Source organism: Rattus norvegicus, chromosome 12 (genome assembly GCF_036323735.1).
Source record: "Rattus norvegicus strain BN/NHsdMcwi chromosome 12, GRCr8, whole genome shotgun sequence".
NCBI lineage: Eukaryota > Metazoa > Chordata > Mammalia > Rodentia > Muridae > Rattus > Rattus norvegicus.
This window is the reverse complement of record NC_086030.1, coordinates 5,014,789-5,036,207: the sequence shown is the minus strand read 5'-3', so window position 1 is coordinate 5,036,207 and position 21,419 is coordinate 5,014,789. Positions and strand designations below refer to the sequence as shown.

Below are 21,419 nucleotides of genomic sequence, written 5' to 3'. Positions count from 1 at the left end.
GTGACTTTTAGCTATTATACTTTCAAATTAAAACATTATTGTGTTGGAGCCAAGACCTATTCGAATACGAGATGGCCGATTTTCTTGTGGGGGTCCAAATGAAACAAAGAGTGGGAGTTTCAGAAAGTATAATTACTTTCTGAGAAACCATAGCAACCGAATTCCGTTATACAAAATGTTTTCTCCTTTGAAGCCTAGTCTGATTCTTTTGTCTCTTAAAAAGCCCGAAAACTGTTCACTCACCACAGAGGCTTGCGCATCCACCTGGGGGCGCCAAGCACTCTTGTTCTTTTCCTTTAGTCGCGAACGCCAGAGAACGTCGCTGCCTTTACAAAGTTGGTGTTTCTTTAACTAACTTCCCCAACTCCAGGACTGGGAACAAGACTGAGTCTACGTTTGTGGCCAAAATAGCACAGGCGTCATGCAATGGACTCTGGAAGACTGAGTCTCGGTGGCACGAGGTAAACTAGGATTGCAGGGAACGCCGGACTTCAATCCCCATAATGCCTGGCGTGAGCCCGCGGTGCTGCATGGGTAATCCAAGAGGTGGCGGCCATCTTGTGTATGGAACTGCTCCAGTCTCGCGTCTCTTTCCAGCTCCGTTTAGTAGCTACGTTTTGGACGGTCTCTCGACTTCCCAGAGGTTCGTGTATTCGCGGAAGTTCTTTTTGGGGGAGGACTTGGGGAGGAAGGTGGTGGAAGTACATACAGAGCTGTGGCTTGAGGTGAGCAAGCGTCCCGGTGTAGTTAAGGGAGGTATTTCCGGTTTCATCTGAGGTGAACGGCCGAGTTTTCACTGGTGGCTTGACGCGATTCTTTCTATTTGTGAGCGTGGAAGCCCCAAAAGAAACCTTTCAGCCTTCGAGGCCTCCCCGGATTCTTAGAAGGGATCTTGACGTTTTCCTTAGGGACGGAGAAGCTGGGACGCCTCTGTCCTGGCAGCTTGCCTAGGGGTCAGGAGGCCTGGGGGCCCAGGTAGGGTACTGGCGATGTTAGTGCACCCTCTGCTCTTCCTCGGGTATCTCTGACGTTAGAATGAGGAAATGGGAGGATGTGGCTGAGGTGGGGGCTGTTTCCGGGAAAATGGCTTTCTCCGCAGTTGGAGCTTCCTTCATCTCTGCTAATGGCCTGTCTCCTTTATTCCCTACTTTGTGGGGGTTTTAGTTTTGCTTCCAAGAGCAGGCCGAGTGAAGTACTGACTAAAAGAGAGCTTTTGGTTTCTTAACGGTTAAAAAAAAAAAAGATAGGAGAAGCGAAGTTGTGATTTTTTTTTTTTAAGGCATAGTCTCTCTAAACCAGGTTGCTATGGAAGCCATTTGTGTAGACAGCCCATACTGGACTGGAACTCTCCCATTGACAGCATTACAGGTTTGAGCTACCATGGCCTGTCAAGAGAAGTGTAATTTTAATTAAGTTAGTTTATTGACAGGGTCTTGGGTAATTGAACTTACTCTGTAGTCCAGGCTGGTTGTAAACTCCTGATCTTCCTTTCTCCATCTCCCAAACGCTAGTGTTTACAGCCATAAACCACCCTGCCTGAAAAGTGAACTTTTTAAGTTAGAGAAACTACTAGAAAAGTTGAATGTTTTGATTTTTAAAGTTTCCTGATTATTTTTCCTGAGCATAATTTGTATCGTCACTGAAACTCAAAACTTTTTTTTTTTTTCAAATTCTTACACTCAATTGGGAACTGCTTTTACACTACTTGAAAGGAAAAGGCCCCCAAGGCTGCATTTTAGTTGATCTGGTATTTGGATGCTAAAGAGAGATGATTGAAGTTTGGAAATTGAAGCTTATACTCCAAAAGACATGGTGATTTTTAAACAGGAAGGTATTCATGTTTAAATTCAATTTAGAAACACATGTTCAATTCTGGATCTATACATACACATATAAATACACACAATATGGATTTAAGTTTCCAAATTTAGGTTCCTAAACTCTAGAGTGGATTGGTTAAAGATAGGCTTGTAATCTCAGCAACTCAGAAGGATGCAAAGTTCAGGGCTTCACTGTATTCTACAGAGTGGATTCAAGGCCACCCTTGTCAACTTCGACACTCTCACAACATGAAGAAGACATAGGCCATAACTCTGTAGTAGAGTGTTTGTTTAGCTTGCATGAGATAAGTTCATCTTCTGTACCTCCAAAAAATGAGGTGCACATATATTTTTAGATGATAATAACTTCAGACTCCTCCCATAAATTATTATAACAGAACTTAAAATACGTGATTATATGGGCTGGAGAGATGGCTCCGAGATTAAGAACACTGTCTGCTCTTCAGAGGTCTTGAGTTCAACACCCAGCAACCACATGGTGGCTCACAACCATCTGTAATCAGATCTAGTGTCCTCTTCTGGCCTGTGGGAATACATGCAGGCAGAAAGCTGTATGGTATATACTAAATAAATAAATATTTAAGAAATACGTGATTATAAAATTATAGTTTGACTGTAGTTGAGAAGATCCTACTATTAAATGCTTGTGTAAAAAATCCTAAAATCGGGGTTGGGGATTTAGCTCAGTGATAGAGTGCTTGCCTAGGAAGCGCAAGGCCCTGGGTTCGGTCCCCAGTTCCGAAAAAAAGAACCAAAAAAAAAAAAAATCCTAAAATTCCTCTCAAGAAAACACTTTTGTTTATATTTTTACTTTCTTTTTTTTTTTTCTTTTTTCGGCGCTGGGGACCAAACCCAGGGCCTTGCGCTTGCTAGGCAAGCGCTCTACCACTGAGCTAAATCCCCAACCCCTGTTTATATTTTTAAAAAATATGTCCTAATAATTGTATGCTTTACTCCTCAGATGCCTTATAGTGAAATTGAAGCTAAGTTTTTGGGACCTGGAAAAGAACTAACAAGGGAACCATGTTATAAAAAGTTGAAATCAGCTGTAGATGATGGTGTTTTCCCCCATCGAGGTGGACCTGATAGTCACAGAATCCAAGAGAAAACTAAAAATAATAGGCTCCCTGTGGCCACCATTAACTTCAGAAGACGTGTTTGTCCTGGAGAAGACAAAACCAGTACAGATGTGTTAAAGCCTTTGCACAAGGAGATGCCTGGTGATAAAGTGGGTGGCACTGAATCCATCGGTTCACAAGCTTTGCAGGATGGAAAGCCTTTAGCACCAGCCAGGGATGATGAAATCTATAGCACAAGTAAAGCATTCATAGGCCCCATTTACAAACCCCCTGAAAAAAAGAAATGCCGTGAGAGGAAGAATGAGACAGCTACTTTCAATAATACAGATAGCAAAAGAAGACAAGAGGAAAAACAAAAATTTAACTCCAAAAAATTGGAGATTGACACAGAGTTATCGCAGTTTTACAAAGAAATCGAAGAACTGGAAAATGAAAATGAAGCTTCCCAAGGCAGTTGTAAGGAACCAGAACCTTCCCAGGAACAGACTCTTTCTCATGACCAGGCCTGCAATACCTTAAAACCTGAGGGGGAAAGTAAAGATCTGAGCACTGTTCTTCAGTCACACTGCGGCTATCAACCATACCTGGAAGATGAATCAGACTATCCCTGTGATGAACAGTTGATACCTGCATTTTGTGATACTTCATTTCCTTCCTTCAGGCCTGAGTGGCAGTCAGTACATCCTTTTGTCATACCCCATGATCCTCTGCCCAGTTTTAATTACTTTAATATTCAAAGATTTGGTGCCCCACTACATCCACCACCAAGCGTTTTCCATGCGCGAGATGACGCTCGGTTGCAGAGTGGGTGTTACATAGACAGTTATCAGGACGGCTGGAGCTGTTTGACTTTGGATCAGAACGATGAGTATGCTAACTATGATGTGCCTGGCAATGTCCACCCCTTTGGAAATGGCTATGGTGTACAAGATGACAGTGTGAAGAATGGTTTCTGTGAAATCAGAGAGTGCTGGCAAGATCCTTCCATGGACATGCATAATGAAGCAGACAGGTTTGTGAACCAGTGCTTTCAAGAGGACAGGTTAAATAAATTGCAGAAATTACTTATTCTTCTGCGAGGCCTCCCCGGTTCTGGAAAAACAACATTGTCTCGGTAAGTACAGGATCCTGAGTGAATACTAGATTATTATTGCTTAAAAATAAATGACTTACCACTGATAAGTGCTTTTGTGTTTCTTGTAGGAAATCTTTTATGTGTTGTATTTGGGAGTGACATCTGACTGGAAATACTTTAAGAGATGTATAATAGTGGAAAAGGAATTGGTGTACATTTAGTTTCTCTTGAGAGCTTTAAAAGTAAGCTACATTAAAACAGTAACAAAAGCAGTGCTACTTAACTAGCCTTTATAACTTCAAAAACAGCTAGATTCTACTAGAAAAGCTGGGCTTTGGTACTTTTATTTTTATAATAAATAATTTTAAGTGTTCTATTTTTAAATTTTTGGTTCTTAAGATACATTATTTAATCACAATATTCAAACTCCATATCCAATACAGCAAAGAGGTTTGAATTATAACTTTCTCTTCTGATAATGGTGTGATCCCTGTGATTCATAGTTCTGAGCAAGATCATCACTTAAGGAACTTCTGAGTCACAATCACAGCCACATCTGAATTCCTGGTCACAGAGGCATGAACATACTAGGTCTTAGCACTGGTTTATGCATATGCTCCACAAAGTTGTCCCACGATTAGCAAGGCCCACCACACAGCACCTCAGTACTGCTGTGGGCACTGCATCTCTGGGGTTGACTTCGAGGACACATATACCATGGTGTGTGATTTCTTAGAAGCTCCTTTTTCTGATTTGCCTGTAGCTTCTTTCCTTCCCTTTTGTTGGAAGCCGTGATTCCGCAGTTCACCTGGGATGGGCTTGGTGCTTTTTACTTTCTGCTGATGAGCAAGTTTGCTTTCTTTAATAGGGGAGTAGGGGATGTTTATTTTCTTAGAATTTGAAAAAAAAAGATAATCAAAGGAAAGGAATATTGAGTGTATTGATCATCATGCCATGTTCATGCCTGATTATGAGAGATTTACACACACACACACACACACACATATTTTCATTCTGTGTTTATGGGTGTTTTGTTTCCATGTGCATCTGTGCACCATTTTCTGAAGACCAAAAATGCATCAGATCTCCTGGAACTAGAGTTAACAAACAGTTGTGAGTCACCATGTGAGTTCTGGGAATTGAACCCTGGTCCTTAGAAAAAGCGTCCAGTGTTCTTTTTTTTTTTTCTTTTTCTTTTTTGGCGCTGGGGACCAAACCATGAGTACGCTATAGCTGTCTTCAGACACACCAGAAGAGGGCATCAGATTTCCTTACAGATGGTTGTGAGCCACCATGTGGTTGCTGGGAATTGAACTCAGGACCTCTGGAAGAGCAGTCAGAGCTCTCCCCCCCTCCCCACCCCCGGGGACCGAACCCAGGACCTTGCGCTTCCTAGGTAAGCGCTCTACCACTGAGCCAAATCCCCAACCCCGCAGTCAGAGCTCTTAACCGCTGAGCAGTTTTAAATTTTTATTTTATTTTATTTTTTTAAGAACCAGTTTTAAATTTTTAAATGTGTTGGATTGAGCACTCTGAATTAGTGGAGTTAGAACTGGTAGTATTTTTATTGTGTTAGAAAATATTTCGTATTTCTAGTTTACAATTTAAAGACAGTACAGCACAATTTCTGTAACTGGAAAATAACTGTAAATTTCTTGCAGTTACATAGGATGTATGCTAATCAAGGTTTTAAAATGGTTATCACTCGGTAAAAAAATATCTGAAGAACTTATATTTACTTGTAATATGGTCTAAAGAAATAAAATTCCTTTGTATGCTCTAAAGAAATTTCTTTAATAATGGTCCAAAGAAAATAAAATTTCTTTTTTTTTTTTTTCTTTTTTTTTTCCGGGGCTGGGGACCGAACCCAGGGCCTTGTGCTCGTTAGGCAAGCGCTCTACCGCTGAGCTAAACTCTACCTTTCTAATGCTGCGACTCTTTAATACAGTTCCTTATGTTATGACTCCCAACCATAAAATTATTTTCATTATCACTTCATAATGAATTTTGCCACTGTTATGAATTGTAATGTAAGTATCTGGATTTTCCAGTGGTCATGGTGACCCCTGTGAAAGGGTCACTCAGTCCCTAAAGGGGTTGGGACCCACCACAGGTTGAGAGCCACTTCTTTAGACAAAAACCAGACATTCAGTTTATAATACAGATTTTCAAGCTAGATTATAAGCAATTTAAATTTTCTTTGTATTTTGATTCATGTTATTTAGGTAAAGATTTTGTAGAGAGTATGAAATTAAGACTCAGAAGAGTGAAATTGTACAAAGAGACAGTGTTCTAGATTTCGACTACCAGAAAATAGTTAAGCTTTGAAAATTGAATAAAGTAAGTCTACTAGTTAGAACTAGCTAGAACTGAATATAGAAAAATATAACAACAGATTGGAGAATGTTGAAATTAAGCTCAGTAAAATTCCAAGAACACTTAAATGTAGTGAGAGATTTGGTAGAGGTAATTATGGGTATATTTGATTGGAGAAAAGGCAAACATTTAAGAATGGAGAGATGGCTCAGTGGTTAAGAACACTAGTTGTTCTTCCAGAGGTCTTGAGTTCAATTTCCAGCAACCACATGGTGGTTCACAACCATCTGTAGGGGATCTTATGCCCTCCTCTTCTGGTGTGTCTGAAGATCACGGTGACAGTAATATTTTTTAAGAAAAAGAGTGGAAAGATGGATGCATGCTAATAAGTGCCATTTATATCACAATTTTCAATTTGGAGACTATACTGACCTGGAAGCTTGGTGAGATGGGTTATGCTTTCCTCTTACAGGAATAAAACCTAGAGGAAATAGTTGAGGTTATCAGAAACTAAGACCCCCCCCAACTGAGAAGCAATGAGATCAAAATGATAATATATTTTCCCCTGTGTTTCTATTTTTTAAAGGCTTTAAGTTTTTATTTATCCATCTATCTACTATATTTGAGTCTCAGTAGCCCTGTATTCATTTTTAGTATCTACTACATGTCAGGACATGCTGGACTACACAGTAAGTCCTAGACTACCTCAGGCTACTTTTTTTTTTTTTAAAGATTTATTTATTTATTATATATAAGTACACTGTAGCTGTCTTCAGATACACCAGAAGAGGGCATTGGAACTCTTTACAGATGGTTGTGAGCCACCATGTGGTTGCTGGGAATTGAACTCATAACCTCTGGAAGAGCAGTCGGGTGCTCTTAACCGCTGAGCCATCTCTCCAGCCCTACCTCAGGCTACTTAGAACAGAGATTGGTGGTTGATTTATTTGGCGGGGGTGGGGGGGGTGGGGGGGTGTTGTTTGTTTGTTTGTGTGTGTGTTTTTTTGTTTTTTTTGTTTTGTTTGAGACATTGTCTCTATGTAGCCCTGGCTGTCCTCGAACTCACTATGTAGACTAAACTAGTTCAAAGTCACAGAAATCTGCCTGTCTCTACATCCCAAGATTAAAGGTGTATGCCACCGTATCTGGCTTGACCCCTTTATGTTTTTTTGTTTTTTTCTTTTTTTCTTTTTTTCGGAGTTGGGGACCGAACCCAGGGCCTTGCGCTTCCTAGGCAAGCGCTCTACCACTGAGCTAAATCCCCAACCCCTCCCTTTATGTTTAAATCACTAACCTTTGGATTGTTTGGCACAGAGTGTAAAACCTTCTGGTAAGAAATATTTTCATAGAAGCATTAGCTTCAGAAACAAGTCTGAAGAAAAGAATGAATTGTTAGATAAGAACCCTGCAGATTTGGAAATTTAAATTAGTTTCAGTGTGATATAGTGAGTCCCATTCCTAGTAGTCTTTATTTCACCATCTCCATCCCTTTAGCACTGTTCACTCCTGCTGCTGATACAGTGGCTTATTTGAAGGTTGTTTTAAATGCCTTTTGTTTGTTTCTTCATTTTGAGACAGTGTCTCAGTATGGTAGCCTGAGGTAGTCTGGAACTTACTGTGTAGTCCCACTGTGAGTAAGGAGCTCTGGCTGTCCTGGAACTCATGCCCTATGGTGCTCTCGCTTCCCAACTGTTGGCATTGCAGACAGGACACTAACTTTTTGAGGGTTTTATTTATCTTTGTGTTCTTAGTAATTTCTAAGTTTATATACCCTTTACTAAACTTTTCTACTTCGTGTTCAGTATCAGCTACATAAGACAGTATTATCTTTTCATTTATTGATGGCTGATCTAAGCCATTTTGGTTATAAGAAGGCAAGGGTTACTTGTTTCTGCACCTGCTTGTTTATTATTATTATTATTGCTTGATTTGGGGGGTAAATATTATTGATTACTACTCCTACTTTTACTTGATCTTGATGGGGAGGGATACTTAGGGATAGACCTGAGCCTTAAGCACACTGTGCAAACATTCTATCACTGAGCTTTATCCCTAGCTAGCCCTTGTTTTTTTTGAGATAGAATCTTCTAAGAAATCTCAGGCTAACTTCAAATTTGCCATGTAGTAGAGGCTGGCCTCAAACTTAGGAAGCTCTTTATACTCTGGGATTACAGGCATAAATCACTACACTTGGCTTGCAACTAGCTTTTAATGAAAGTTTTAGACTGAATTCTAACACAGATGCTGGCTTTCGATACTTAGAACTAAGCAAGGGAGAAACACATTTCTTATCACCTTTGTAAGTGTGGTAGAGTGGGGGTTGCCCTTCCAGGCTACCTAACAACACTTTGACAGATTCATCTGAGGCACAGGATTCAAGGATATTTGATTAGAATTCTGTTACCATTGTAGTTGTCCTTAGGTAAACAGAGTACTCTGATCCATTATTTGGACGTAGAACCATTTAAAGACCAGGCCTTGGGTGTTATTTCTAGACAGGTAGAGTATAGATCCAAAGTGTTGTTAAATTGTGCAAGGGAAGAGGGATAGTTAAAAATACTTTATCTAATTGAAGTTCTTTTACTCTGCTTTTCACTTGTGAGGGTATTTTCAGAAACAAGCGGTCTAGTTCATCAGCAAAATTTATGGTGTTTATGAAAGGTAGCAGGTTGTTGAAATACTTGTAACAGCTTTTAGTTTGTACATTTGGAGAATAGTCCAGGCTTAACTAGCAAGGGATATGATTTCTTTGATTATGCAACTGCCTAGGGTACAGCCTAATTATCCAAATGGTCTCATCTGTGCTAAAATATTTTAAGGTAAATTATAACAATTGTGTTGAATATAATATATTTTATATTTAAATCTGCTCAGTATTGTTGTACCAAGCTTGGTAACAACAGCTGTAATTTGTTCTGACCCTCAGTGGAGGTAAATAATAATTACAGAAATTAGGATATACAGTGGTTTAGTAGACTTATCTCTTAGCATGTCCCTGGTAAATACTAGAACTAGATCTTTGCACTTTTAGAGGCAACTCCAAAACTTGCCTAAAACCATACTGTCTCCAGCATGGTAAGTGCCCAAGACATTTTTGCTGATGACTTCATTCATTCATTCATTCCAGATGTCAGTGTGTAGTGCAAGGTGTACTAAAACTTGTGAATTTCCCACTAGTACTGCCATGTGTAGCTTTTGTTGAGGATTCTGAGGCAAGAGGCTATTCAGTTGTCTCTTGGTATTTTGTTGCAGGCTCCTGTACAGGTATCAAACACTTTTGATACTTAAGGACATCATCATATTTACATAGGCCTTATACATACTCTCCCACGTGTGTACTTAGATAATCTGTGGATTCCTTAAAATGCCCAGTACAATGTAAATGCTATTAGTTACTGGTATTTTAGCGCAGTTAGGAAAATGTTCAGTAATGGTATATTTAACAGATTTATAAAAAAAATATTTAAAATTCTACCTTCTATCTTAATGACATTCAAAAATGACTTCTAGATGGATAAAGGACCAAGGTTTAAAAAAAAAATCTAGGAAAAAAGTTAAGGATTGAGGAAATATGGTAATCTGGGCTAGCAAGATGTCTCAGTGCTGTCAACCTGATGACCAGAATTTGATCCCTGGAACCCACATGTTATGTCCCCATCTCCCTCCACCCCATCCAACCCCTGCCCCCCAAAAACACAAAATAAATGTGGCTAAAGAGTAAAGAGTTGCTAAAAAATCCCTGATCATTTACAATCCAGGATATAAAAAGATGAAAGAACTTTAGAAAACAACTTTTAATGTTGACATTTTAATTTAAAACATTTTCTTTTTTTTTTTTTTTTTTTAAAGATTTATTCATTTATTATATATAAGTACACTGTAGCTGTCTTCAGATACACCAGAAGAGGGCATCGGGTCTCTTTACAGATGGTTGTGAGCCACCATGTGGTTGCTGGGAATTGAACTCAGGACCTCTGGAAGAGCAGTCGGTGCCCTTAACCGCTGAGCCATCTCTCCAGCCCCTTAAAACATTTTCTGTGAGTGCTGTGCATGTTGCCTTCTGAGGTAAAGGGTCTTGAGGTTAAATATTTGAGATGACGTGATTATCTTGTGTGAGCCTGGTGTAATCACAAAGCTTCTTAATTTGAATGTGGCAGGAAGGAAGGTCACAGACAAGCAGAAGTCAGAGTGGAGACTCCACTTTGCCCAGTTTGTACTAAGGGCCAAAGGCCCCACAAACCAAGATACTATGTCTAACCTGCAGAAACGAGAAAAGACAAGGCAGCTCCCCAAAGCTTGGAGAAAGAAGACGGGCCTGGCCACTTCTTGCAGTGAAACTGCTGATTTTCGAAACTACGAGATGATAAATTAATGGTTGTTTTCAGATCATTGGTTACAGTAAAGCACTGTTTGAAAGTGACTTTTTTTCTGTTTTTTTTTTTCCCCCTAACTTCCTTTGGGAGAGAATGGTCTTTATTGAACTCAATAGAAATACTTGTCTGTGGTCTTATAGTTCTTTATTCTTATCCGACAAATATTAAGTAGATAGCCATCAGTACTCCTCTTCCAGGGTTTCACCTGTGCCAGGTTCAGCATCAGTGGTGCTCAACCTATGGGGTGAACTTCCACAGGGTCACATATCAGATAGTTACATTATGATTTATAACAGTAGCAAAATTACAGTTATGAAGTAGTAACAAAGTAATTTTATGGTTGGGGGTTTTAAAGTTAAGAGCCACTGACTTGATTGTTTTGGTCGTTTGAGATGGTAGCCTTGTCCGGCCTAGAACTCTAGAACTATGTAGGCCCCATGGCTCACCTGGAAGTTAGTGATCCACCTTAGAAGCTGGTAACCAAATCCACTTAGAAAACCTTACCTGCTGCTACGTATTGAACTCTGATGTTTGAGCTTTTATTATTACTTTCTGTGCTGGGCTTGTTTAATGCCAGACTATCAGTGTTTTGAGAATTGAATGATATTGACTAGATATATGTGAGACATACAAAGATGACTCTTGACAAAGTGTGACTTAAATGGCCACTAATAGTGTTTAATTAGTCCAGAATATTAGCATTCTGAGAATTCATTTAGAATACCTGACTGGAGATAATTCTGAGTGTAAGGATTTCTAAAATACTGATGTTATTATTTCTGGTTCACATGCTTAGTATGATATTCCCATCTCCCTAGATTGATAAGTGCTAATTGAATTTCCTGAATTAAATCTTCATAACCTAAGATGGTTGTTGAGTTTGAAAAGGATCCATGTACACTTCATGCTGTCTGGGAAGAAAATGTCTCATCAGGCTCAACTTTTGCTCATTATTTATATATTTAAGAAGTTCTTGATGGAGATTTGTTCATGTTTTTATTAGTATCTTAAAAACCATCTGTTAGGGCTGGAGAGATGGCTCAGTGGTTAAGAGCACCGACTGCTCTTCCAAAGGTCCTGAGTTCAAATCCCAGCAACCACATGGTGGCTCACAACCATCTGTAATGAGATCCGATGCCCTCTTCTGGTGTGTCTGAAGACAGCTACAGTTACTCATATATAATAAATAAATAAAATATAAAAAAAACAAAAACAAAAACCATCTGTTAATAGGTTATAGAACCAAATAAAAGCATGAATCTAGAATGACAATCTAGATTCTGGTATTGTTGAATATAATTAGTTATGTGGTTAGTCATAATCAAAATATATTTTTGAGTGATTGAGCTCTGGTTTTAAATGCTATTATTATGACATTTTAATTTTTAAAAAACTTTTTAGATTTTTAAAAAAATTTTTGTTAAGTGTTTTGCCTGCATGTGCGTGCCCGGTGTCCTTAGGTCAGAAAGAAACATTGGATCCCCTGAAACTGGAGTTAAACATGGTTGACATGAGTGCTAGGAATCAAACCGAAAACTTCTGAAAGAGGAGTCAGTGTTCTTAACCACTGAGCCATCTCTCTAGCCACAACCTTTTTTTTTTTCCCATTCACAAAATACTTAAAATTTTATCTTCCATGGATTTTTGAAACTAGGCTATTATACAAACTAACCAATGCCATTGTAGCATTTTATATGTAAATTTTCACTCCTTGACCCCACCCCAACTGGTTTCCTTCCTTAGTCTTTTCCAAAAAAAAAAAAAAAAAAAATCCAGTTCCATTTCTCCCAAAGAAGTACACAAGACAACCAAACATTCATTTTCATTTAGTGTGATTAGTATAATTTGCTCTAAAATAATGTAATACATTATAATCCTGTAACTAGAATTATGTTTGCCTATTTTGAGACATTTGTATCTATCACAACATTTTATAGGCTGTGGAGAGGAGAGTGGTTTGTCCTGTTAACAGTTGATGTCCTGCCTTCTGGTAGGAAGTGCTCTTGACTCACCCCAGGACCTGCTTGTCTGAATCTCAAGCTGCTTCTCCACTGTCTACCCCTCCTGCAATCCTCACATCTCCTGGTTGCTGAACAGTTGAGAGGGAGGCGTGAAACTGCAAAATACTTTTGTTGGATCCAAATCCTTATCTTTCTGTGTTTTCCCTTTCTCAGTACACGCCCAGTCTCTCTGATTGTGGAGATCCTCTTGATAGTGAGAAGTTTCTGCTTTAGATTTCTCTCCCCTCATCATTCCTTAAGCAATGCGTGGTATAAGATTATTTACATTGTTTTAGGTACTGTTGAGTCATCCAGAAGTTATTTAAAGCACATGGAAGGTGTGTGTAGGTGGTGTGCAAATACCACACAATTGTATACACAAGGCTTAAGTATCAGCAGATTTTGGTATCTGAAGGATCTCCCTTGCTAATACCAGGGAACAATTATAATTTCAAGAGAAACACTCTTTCCCTTGAGTTTACATAGTGTAAATTACTTGTACAGGCCGAGGTAAGTATAGTGTATTTGATTTTCTTTTGCTGTTTGTCTGTTTGTGGAATAATACTGTGATTGAATAACTAGAAGCTTCAGTTGGAACTGATGGTTTGGGATTCTGGATTCTTTTCAAATTCCATTGTTTGTCTTTCTGTTCATATTTCCTGCTTACTAATTATTACTGTAAAATGCTACCATTTTTTGGCTTTATTTTCCAGGCAGAGCTTACTTGTTAACTGACATGATCTGAGGAAACTTTATTTAGTATTCAGTGATTAATTTCATGTAACAATCTAAATTTAGTGTTATACTTTAGAGAATCATAGGTTTTTAGTCTTTTTTTTAAGATAGATTGTTCATTCATTCATTCATTCATTCATTCATTCATTTATATGAGTACACTCTGTTTTCAGACACACCAGAAGAGGGCATCAGATTTCATTACAGATGGCTGTGAGCCACCATGTGGTTGCTGGGAATTGAGCTCTGGAAGAGCAGTCAGTGCTCTTTTTTTTTTTTTTTTTTTTTTTTTTGGTTCTTTTTTTCGGACGAACCCAGGGCCTTGCGCTTCCTAGGTAAGCGCTCTACCACTGAGCTAAATCCCCAGCCCCGCAGTCAGTGCTCTTAACCACTGAGCCATCTCTCCAGTCCTTCAGTCTTATGTCTTGGGCTCTTTATTACTCTCACATGTGAGTTCGTATGTTTGTGTTTAATGGAAATGAATTTGAAAGCTGTCTTTGGTCAAATACATTTTCCCAGATGGATGGCGTCCTTAATCTTACTTGGTCTTTAGGTTACTTATTCTTAATACCAGTTCACAGAAAGCTAAAGCAGGCATAGTTGTTAACTGATGTTATTGGAAAGCAATGCGTGCTGTTCTAAAATTACAATCAAATGCTGGATTAGTTTTCATTTCTGTGGTTGGATAGAGTGAAATATGAAGTGATGTTTAAAATCTGAAGAGTCTGAAATCATGGGTTCCTCTGCTGCTCTGCCACAGAACCTTAAGGAGTCAATGCCAAGATTCCATTGCTAATTTGTTTGTCCCGTGGTTCCTTTGTCTGGTTTTAGATCTTATGATTTCTTTTGTTAACAGAATTCTGCTTGGTCAGAGTCGTGATGGCATCGTGTTCAGCACTGATGACTACTTTCATCATCAAGATGGGTACAGGTACAATGTTAATCAGCTTGGTGATGCCCATGACTGGAACCAGAACAGAGGTTTGTTTTGGGCCAAGGCTCCTGGGATGGAGTATTAACTACAAGTCGTATCTAGGTTTTATTTCTGCCTTACACTTTTAGCAGCTGAATGGCTTTGACAAACTGTTAACAGATTGGAGTCCTAATTTCTTCTTATGTAAGACATGGTAATGATTGTTTGCCTTCTCTGGTCAAGATTGTAAGATTGTGAATTTCAGTAGGCTGTTTTCTTCTACACCTTAGGGATAATTCCAAGGACTCTGATACCTTTGTTTTGTAGTGTAAAAGTTATTTCTACCCTGAATAATGCTGATGTCTTTAAATCTTAATAAAAATACCGATTTTAGTTTTGCTATACAGGTTGATACTAAAAGAACCCTATCTGATAATTTATTTTAGAAAACAGGGGTCAGTTTCTTTATACCATGAGTGTGATTTTAATCCTGACAGCCCACTTGTATCAGGTGAGGGATTTCCCTCCCTCCCTCCCTCCCTCCCTCCCTCCCCCTTAAAAAAATTGCAGACTCCTTGGACTCAGACTGAAGATGCTGCTTCAGTTTGATTTAGAATGAGACCCAAAAGCTGTGATCTTTAAACTTTTTCAATTAAAATTTTTTGTTTTGTTTTGTTTCTGTGTAGCTCTGGCTGTCCTGGAACTTGCTCTGTAGACTAGGCTGGCCTAGAACTCACCTACCTCTGCCTACTGAGTGCTGGGATCAAAGGTGTGCACCACCACTGCCCAAGCAGCTGTGGACCTTTAAAAATGTTTTCATTTTAAATATTTTATGTCTATAGGCATTTTATCTGGCTGTAGATCCCTGGTACTGGAGTTACAGACAATTTTTGAGCCAATAGGTATACCACAATAGAGAGCTGTGGGTGCAGGGAATTGAACCTACGTCCTCTAGAGGGGCAGCCAGTGCTCTTAACATCTAAGCCACCCGCCTTGCTCTAAGTTGTTTGTTTTTAATTTTCTAAATGATTATAATGTGCAGATCTAGAACTAAAAAACATATGTACTATAAGTTATGTTTAAAAAACCTACATTTAAGTTGACAAGATGGCTCAGTAAGTAAGTCAAACTAGTCTTTAAAATATGCCTGCCCTAAACATCTGTATTAAGTGCTTTCTTTTTGCTGAGACCCAATAGACAGCAAAAAGCAACTTAAGGTTTAAGAAGGGATACACGGGAGGCAAGGCATAACAGGAATGTGGTGCATCGTACAGGACTGGTATAGGAAGGAGTTGGACTGTCAAACCTCAAAAGCTTACCTCCAATGACCCATTTCTTCCAGCCATGCCCCACCTCTTAAAGGTACTTACTTTGGCCCTTTCAAACAGTGTTACTACCATCTAGGGATTGATTATTCAAACTGGTGAGCCAGTGAGGGGCATTTCCTCCTTCCTTTGTAAACAGGTACATCCAATCCTTTGACATTGCAACACACCCCTGTCCTCTACAGCGTTCACTCTTGAGAACTGTGTATGTATGTATGTATGTATGTATGTATGTATGTATGTATGTATGAATGATCATTATTATTTTACAAAAAGTAAGCCTCATGGTATTTCAGATGAGTTTACAATTTTGTACTGAGCCACAAATCATGGCGGCACTGAGCCACATGTGGACTGTAGGCTGGACATGCCTTAGTACGTTATGTTGAATTTAGTGGTCTGGGTCCTGAATATCAAGAAAATTCTGTCTTTGCGTTAAGCTTTTAAAATTTTTCTGAAGTTAATGGTTTTTTATCTGATATCCCTGAGGTATACAAACACAGCTGTCAATTAACAAATCACTATAACAATGCTTCTTCCCTCATAGTCAAGAGATGGTGTTGGTACAGAGTGATAGAGTTTAGACTTATATATTTGGTTGTGAGCCTAGCCTTTAACGGCTGAGCCATCTCTCCAGCCCTAGAGTTTAGACTTAAAGTTGCATTCTAGGGCTGGAGAGATGGCTCAGCAGTTAAGAGCACTGACTGCTCTTCCAGAGGTCCTGAGTTCAATTCCCAGCAACCACATGGTGGCTCACAACTATCTGTGATGGGATTTGATGCCCTCTTTTGGTGTGTCTGAAGAGAATGGCAGGGTACTAACATTCATAATAAATAAATCTTTTATTTTTAAATGCTGCATTCTCCTCAGTCACATTCGAGAATCATGATCCTAAGAAATCACATGGTATCGAGCTACTTGATAGATGAAGTTTTACTTGTGAATAATGTCTTTCTTTTACACTAGCATTTCAAATGCATCACTTAAATCCTTTTTCATTTGTATTTATTATGTGTGTCTTCGTATATGCATGCATGCATGTATGTATATATGCATGCATGTATGTATGAGGGCAGGAACACATGAGCCCAGTCTGTGTGAATATCAGAGAACACTTTTCAGGAGTGATTCTCACTTTGCATCTTGTTATGACTAGGGTCCTCTTGTTTCTGTTGGTGTGCTCTGTAGTCCAGGCTGACTGCACTGTAAGGTCTAGGTCTGTTTTTCTGTCTCTGCCTTTGTCTTGCTGTAGAGTTCTGGGACAACAGATGTGCACCATTGTCCTGCTTCTCTGTCGAGCCATCTCTCGCACATCATTTATTTTACAGAAATGCCTACCACTCTGACCTATTCGTGCTTACGATTGCTTTTCAGTGTTACACTTTTCATTTGAAAATTTTTTCGGGGTTGGGGATTTAGCTCAGTGAGTTCGGTCCCCAGCTCCGGAAAAAAAAAAAAAAAAAAAAAAGGAAAGGAAAATTTTTTCTATGTAAGTTAATTTTTGCTTTCTGTGTTTTTATCACCTATATTTCCTGTTAATGAGATTAGGTCTAGGGGCTGGAGAGATGGCTCAGCAGTTAAGAGCACTGACTGCTCTTCCAGAGGTCCTGAGTTCAATTCCCAGCAACCACATGGTGGCTCACAACCAACTGTAATGAGATCTGATGCCCTCTTCTGGTGTGCCTGAATACAGAGACAGTGTACTCATACACATGAAATAAATCTTTTTAAAAGAGAGAGAGATTGATTGATTGAGGTTATTACATCTCGACTGAAAGCTTCAGTAGCTGTTAAGTGAACAAAATGGTCCAAGATGGTTTTTGTGGTTTGTTGATTTGTTTGTTAAAACCAACATCTAGTCCAAAGAATATACCTGGCATGTCTTGTATTTCATGGCACTAATTAAAGAGATGCTACAGGTTTTTTTTTTATATGCTTTTATTTCAGCAAAACAAGCTATCGATCAGGGGAGATCTCCAGTTATCATAGACAACACTAATACACAAGCCTGGGAAATGAAACCCTATGTGGAAATGGTAAGTAATAGACATGTGAGTTGTTATTTATTCTTAACAGATTTCCATATTCTGAAAACTAGGTTAGTCTGTGATCTTTATCATCAAGCTATTTTATTTCCCCTTGGCTTTCTAAATAAGTTTGTTGAGTTTTATAGTCTCTTAAAAAGAGAGAGAGAATGGTGTTCATGATGATTGAATGTGCTCCTCTCCTTAGTTACTCCTGGACCTGAAGATAGTAATTGGAAGTTGTCCAGTTATATAGCCCAAACATTTACCAAGAAGCATCTTTCTTGGTTGGGCAGCCTTCTTGTTGTCAGATGAAACTTGTATCTGTGTGCCTTCTTTTCCTTAAGATTGTTCTCTGGGTTTTGTCTCCCCTCCCCTGTGTAGGCCATAGGAAAAGGATACAGAGTAGAGTTTCATGAACCGGAAACTTGGTGGAAGTTTGACCCTGAAGAATTAGAAAAGTAAGAGCCTTATTTTATTGAATCCTTATCTTGTTTCTTTGATTTATCTTTGCATGGTTAGGTTCTCTCTGCCCTTGCTTGTCATCTTTGCCAGTTGGGACCAGGGACTATTTATTTTTTTAAGAGGAGCAAGTTTTTGAAGAGCTTTGCCTTGTCAAAGTTTACCAGTTATCTTTTGCTAAGTGTGCTTGGTTTTTTCTTAATATGAATTCTTGAGATAAGCTTATTGACTGACTATGTGACATTAGGGCCTTGCCATCATCCCTTCACCATCATGTCCCCTGGTGGGCCCCTCCGTCGCCTTTGTGCCTTGTGTTTTCATCTTGCTCTGGCTTTTCCATCTTCCCATAATTCTGTGCCAGAGCCTTGGCAGCTCAGCGTGTGGGGGTTGCCACACAGTTTCCTTCTGGAATGGTAATGTGGTGTGTTTAACTTGTCTTTACTCATCAGAATTGGGGGCAATATGCTGTTTCAGACATCTTAACATTTCTGCTGCAAATTATGACCAATCCTGTTAAGTAAGAGTCTGGATGTTCTAGTTTCTGTAAATAGGTTATTTTCTGCCCAAGAAAACAAAGGGTTTGTGAGTTTTGTTTCTGGGCTGTTGAGAGGTTTTGTTTTATATCATATTTAGTGAAGTAAGCCCAGAGTTACATGCATGCTAGGCAAGCGTGCTTCAGATCCCTGTAGATTTCAGAACGAGAGGCCCAGGAGAGACTGTGGACTCCGGACTTGGAGCCTCGCTCTCGGCTGTGCTTGCAGTGCCCTTCCCTTCACGCCACTGCCTGTCTCCTCACTCTTTCCTTTCCCTGCTCTGACTCCCTTCCTCTTCAGTACCAATTTTATTGAAGTATAGTTCATATACCTTACAACTTCCCCATTAAATAAAGTATTCAATTCAGTGATTTTTAGTGTATTCATAGAACTGTAGAAATGTCAGTCCTCTTTTTAAACTGTCCTTTTCACTCTTCATCTTCCATCGAAGTTTGCCCCATCTTGCTTCAAAATGCTATTTTTTATTTTCTGCTAGTGTTTATAGAGCCCTCCTCTATGCACATCAAGCACACATTCTGCCATAAACTGTGTCTTAGCTTTCAGGCTCTTGTTCTGTGTGTGGAGCCCAAGTGTTTCTCCATCTTCCATTCCTTTAACTGCTCTCCTGGTGACTGGTGTGCTGTGAGCTGATGATGATACCTGGTGGGCACTATTTGCATACCAACTGTATACTGCACTGGAAGTAGAAGACATGGAGATTTAAACTAAAGACAGTTGAATCATGGCATGCAAATGACTGGGTGATTACACTGTCCTATAATTATGGCTTCATTTACGTTTGATAGACTGTAGTCATTAGAGTTTTGGTTGTTTTGTTGTTTTGTTTTGTTTTGAAATGGGTTTTTACTCTTTAGTTCTAGCTGTCTTGGACCTCACTGTGTAGATCAGGAAGGCCTCAAACTCAGAGATCCACCTGCTCCAGCCTTTTAAGTATGAAGATGTGAGCCACCATGCCTAGCACAATAATTTCTTCATATAAATTAGCAGCCGGGGCTGGGGATTTAGCTCAGTGGTAGAGCGCTTACCTAGGAAGCACAAGGCCCTGGGTTCGGTCCCCAGCTCCGAAAAAAAGAACCAAAAAAAAAAAAAAAAATTAGCAGCCACTTTATTTTAACTGATATGATAGTTTGAATTTTGGAAGAATTGAATAGAATCAAATAGCTGATTTTGGCCCTTGTAGATTTAATCATATTTTACCAATTTTTTAAAATCATATTTCAGTTGTTGTGTTTGGGATTGAACCTAGGGTTTCAAGAATGCTGAGCTGGTGATCTCCCATTGACAAATTCCCCTATTCCATTTCCTGTCGATTTTTAACCTTGTATCTCTTTATTATGCCCGTCTGTCTCTGTGGTTGCTCTTACTCCTTTGATTGTAAAACATCAGATTAGGAGCAGATTAGCACAGGCCTGTCTTATCCCAGCACCCAGGTCTACAGGGTGAGTTCTAGGACAGCCAAGGCTACACAGAGAAACCCTGTCTCAAATAAAACAAAATTAGATTAGAAAAGTTAGATGCATTTATGGCCTATTTCTAGAAAAAAAAATAGCTACTAAAGCAGGAACAATGCTACAAATAGAGAAAGCCTGCTCCTATGTGTTGTCTTAAGGTCAGTCATGTAGTAAGAAACTATAAGAGTACATGACTTTTTTGTCCAGAACTCACATAAAATTACAGGAAGAGCTAGGCTTAGTGCCCCATGCCTGTAATCCAGGCCATAGAGAGTCCAAAGCTGAATGTGACACATGCTCAGCTGTCACCTCCGTATGACAACACAACTGTTCTCTCAGAACATTGTCAAATCCAGTTCTGGGGGAAGACCTGGTAATCTCTTACTGCTTACATTTTCTGGAAACTTTACCTTGTAATTTTTGCCTTGATATTATGGTTTAATTTTGCCCTTTTCCAGCTTACATGAACATGTGTAAATATGAGATCATATATTACGTATTATTTGTACCTAATCTTTCAATCAGCATCGTGCTTACTCCTAATAAGAAGGTCCTAGTAATAGAAAAGTCTTAAATAAAGCAGGAAAAGCTGGGAAGTGGGGAAAGCTGGTGCACACCTTCAATCCCAGCGCTTGACAGACACAGACAGATGGATGCAGGTCTCTTGTCTACACAGTCAGTTCTCGGACAGCCAAGCTAATACTGAGACCTGTCTCAAAAAAACCTATAACAACAACAACAGAGCTGCCTCAAAAACCCAATAATAATTAACAAGATAAAAAAGCGTCATAAAGTAACTGATTTTTTTTTATTTTTTGATAAATACTAGGAAATCCATTTGTGTGTGTGTGTGTGTGTGTGTGTGTGTGTGTGTGTGTGTGTGTGTGTAACTCCCATAACACTATCTCATAATCATTCTTCTTTTAAAATTTAAAATTTTTCTCTTTTAAAATGTTTAAAGAAATTGCATGATCGTATTCTTTCCCCTCCCCTCTCCCAGATCCCACCCTCCAACTTCATGTTCTTTCTCTCTCTTTAACAGAACAAATTTTAGAAAACATCTTTTATTTTGCTATATGCCTAATGTTTTCAATGAGCCGTTCTATAAGAAGGTATAGTTAATGTCGTCCTCTAAAATAGCAAGTATGAGTCTGCTTCTAAAGCTAATTATTTCTTCTTGTGTTTATAAAATATCATTTAGACTTTATATTTAAAACAGTTGAATCTCTAAACCTATACTTTATTAAAAAATTAGACAAAAAAAGATTTAA

General features: G+C 39.0%; 1 protein-coding gene across 11 annotated transcripts in view; it reads left to right on the top strand.

The window, feature by feature from the left end:
* N4bp2l2 (NEDD4 binding protein 2-like 2) overlaps positions 1 to 21,419 on the top strand; it is a 65,061-nt gene that overhangs the window by 1,820 nt on the left and 41,822 nt on the right. For 2 of the 11 annotated variants that reach the window (XM_063271111.1, XM_063271110.1), the window contains exons 2-6: positions 371 to 643; positions 2,803 to 4,034; positions 14,276 to 14,400; positions 17,605 to 17,693; positions 18,066 to 18,142. In XM_063271111.1, the coding sequence (XP_063127181.1) occupies positions 2,803 to 4,034; positions 14,276 to 14,400; positions 17,605 to 17,693; positions 18,066 to 18,142 (1,523 nt within the window). In that variant the 5' untranslated portion in view covers positions 371 to 643. Of the gene's footprint in view, positions 1 to 44; positions 726 to 2,802; positions 4,716 to 14,275; positions 14,401 to 17,604; positions 17,694 to 18,065; positions 18,143 to 21,419 lie in introns of those variants that run through there. The other 9 variants (XM_039089151.2, XM_006248735.4, NM_001400958.1 and 6 more) reach the window with 9 other exon arrangements.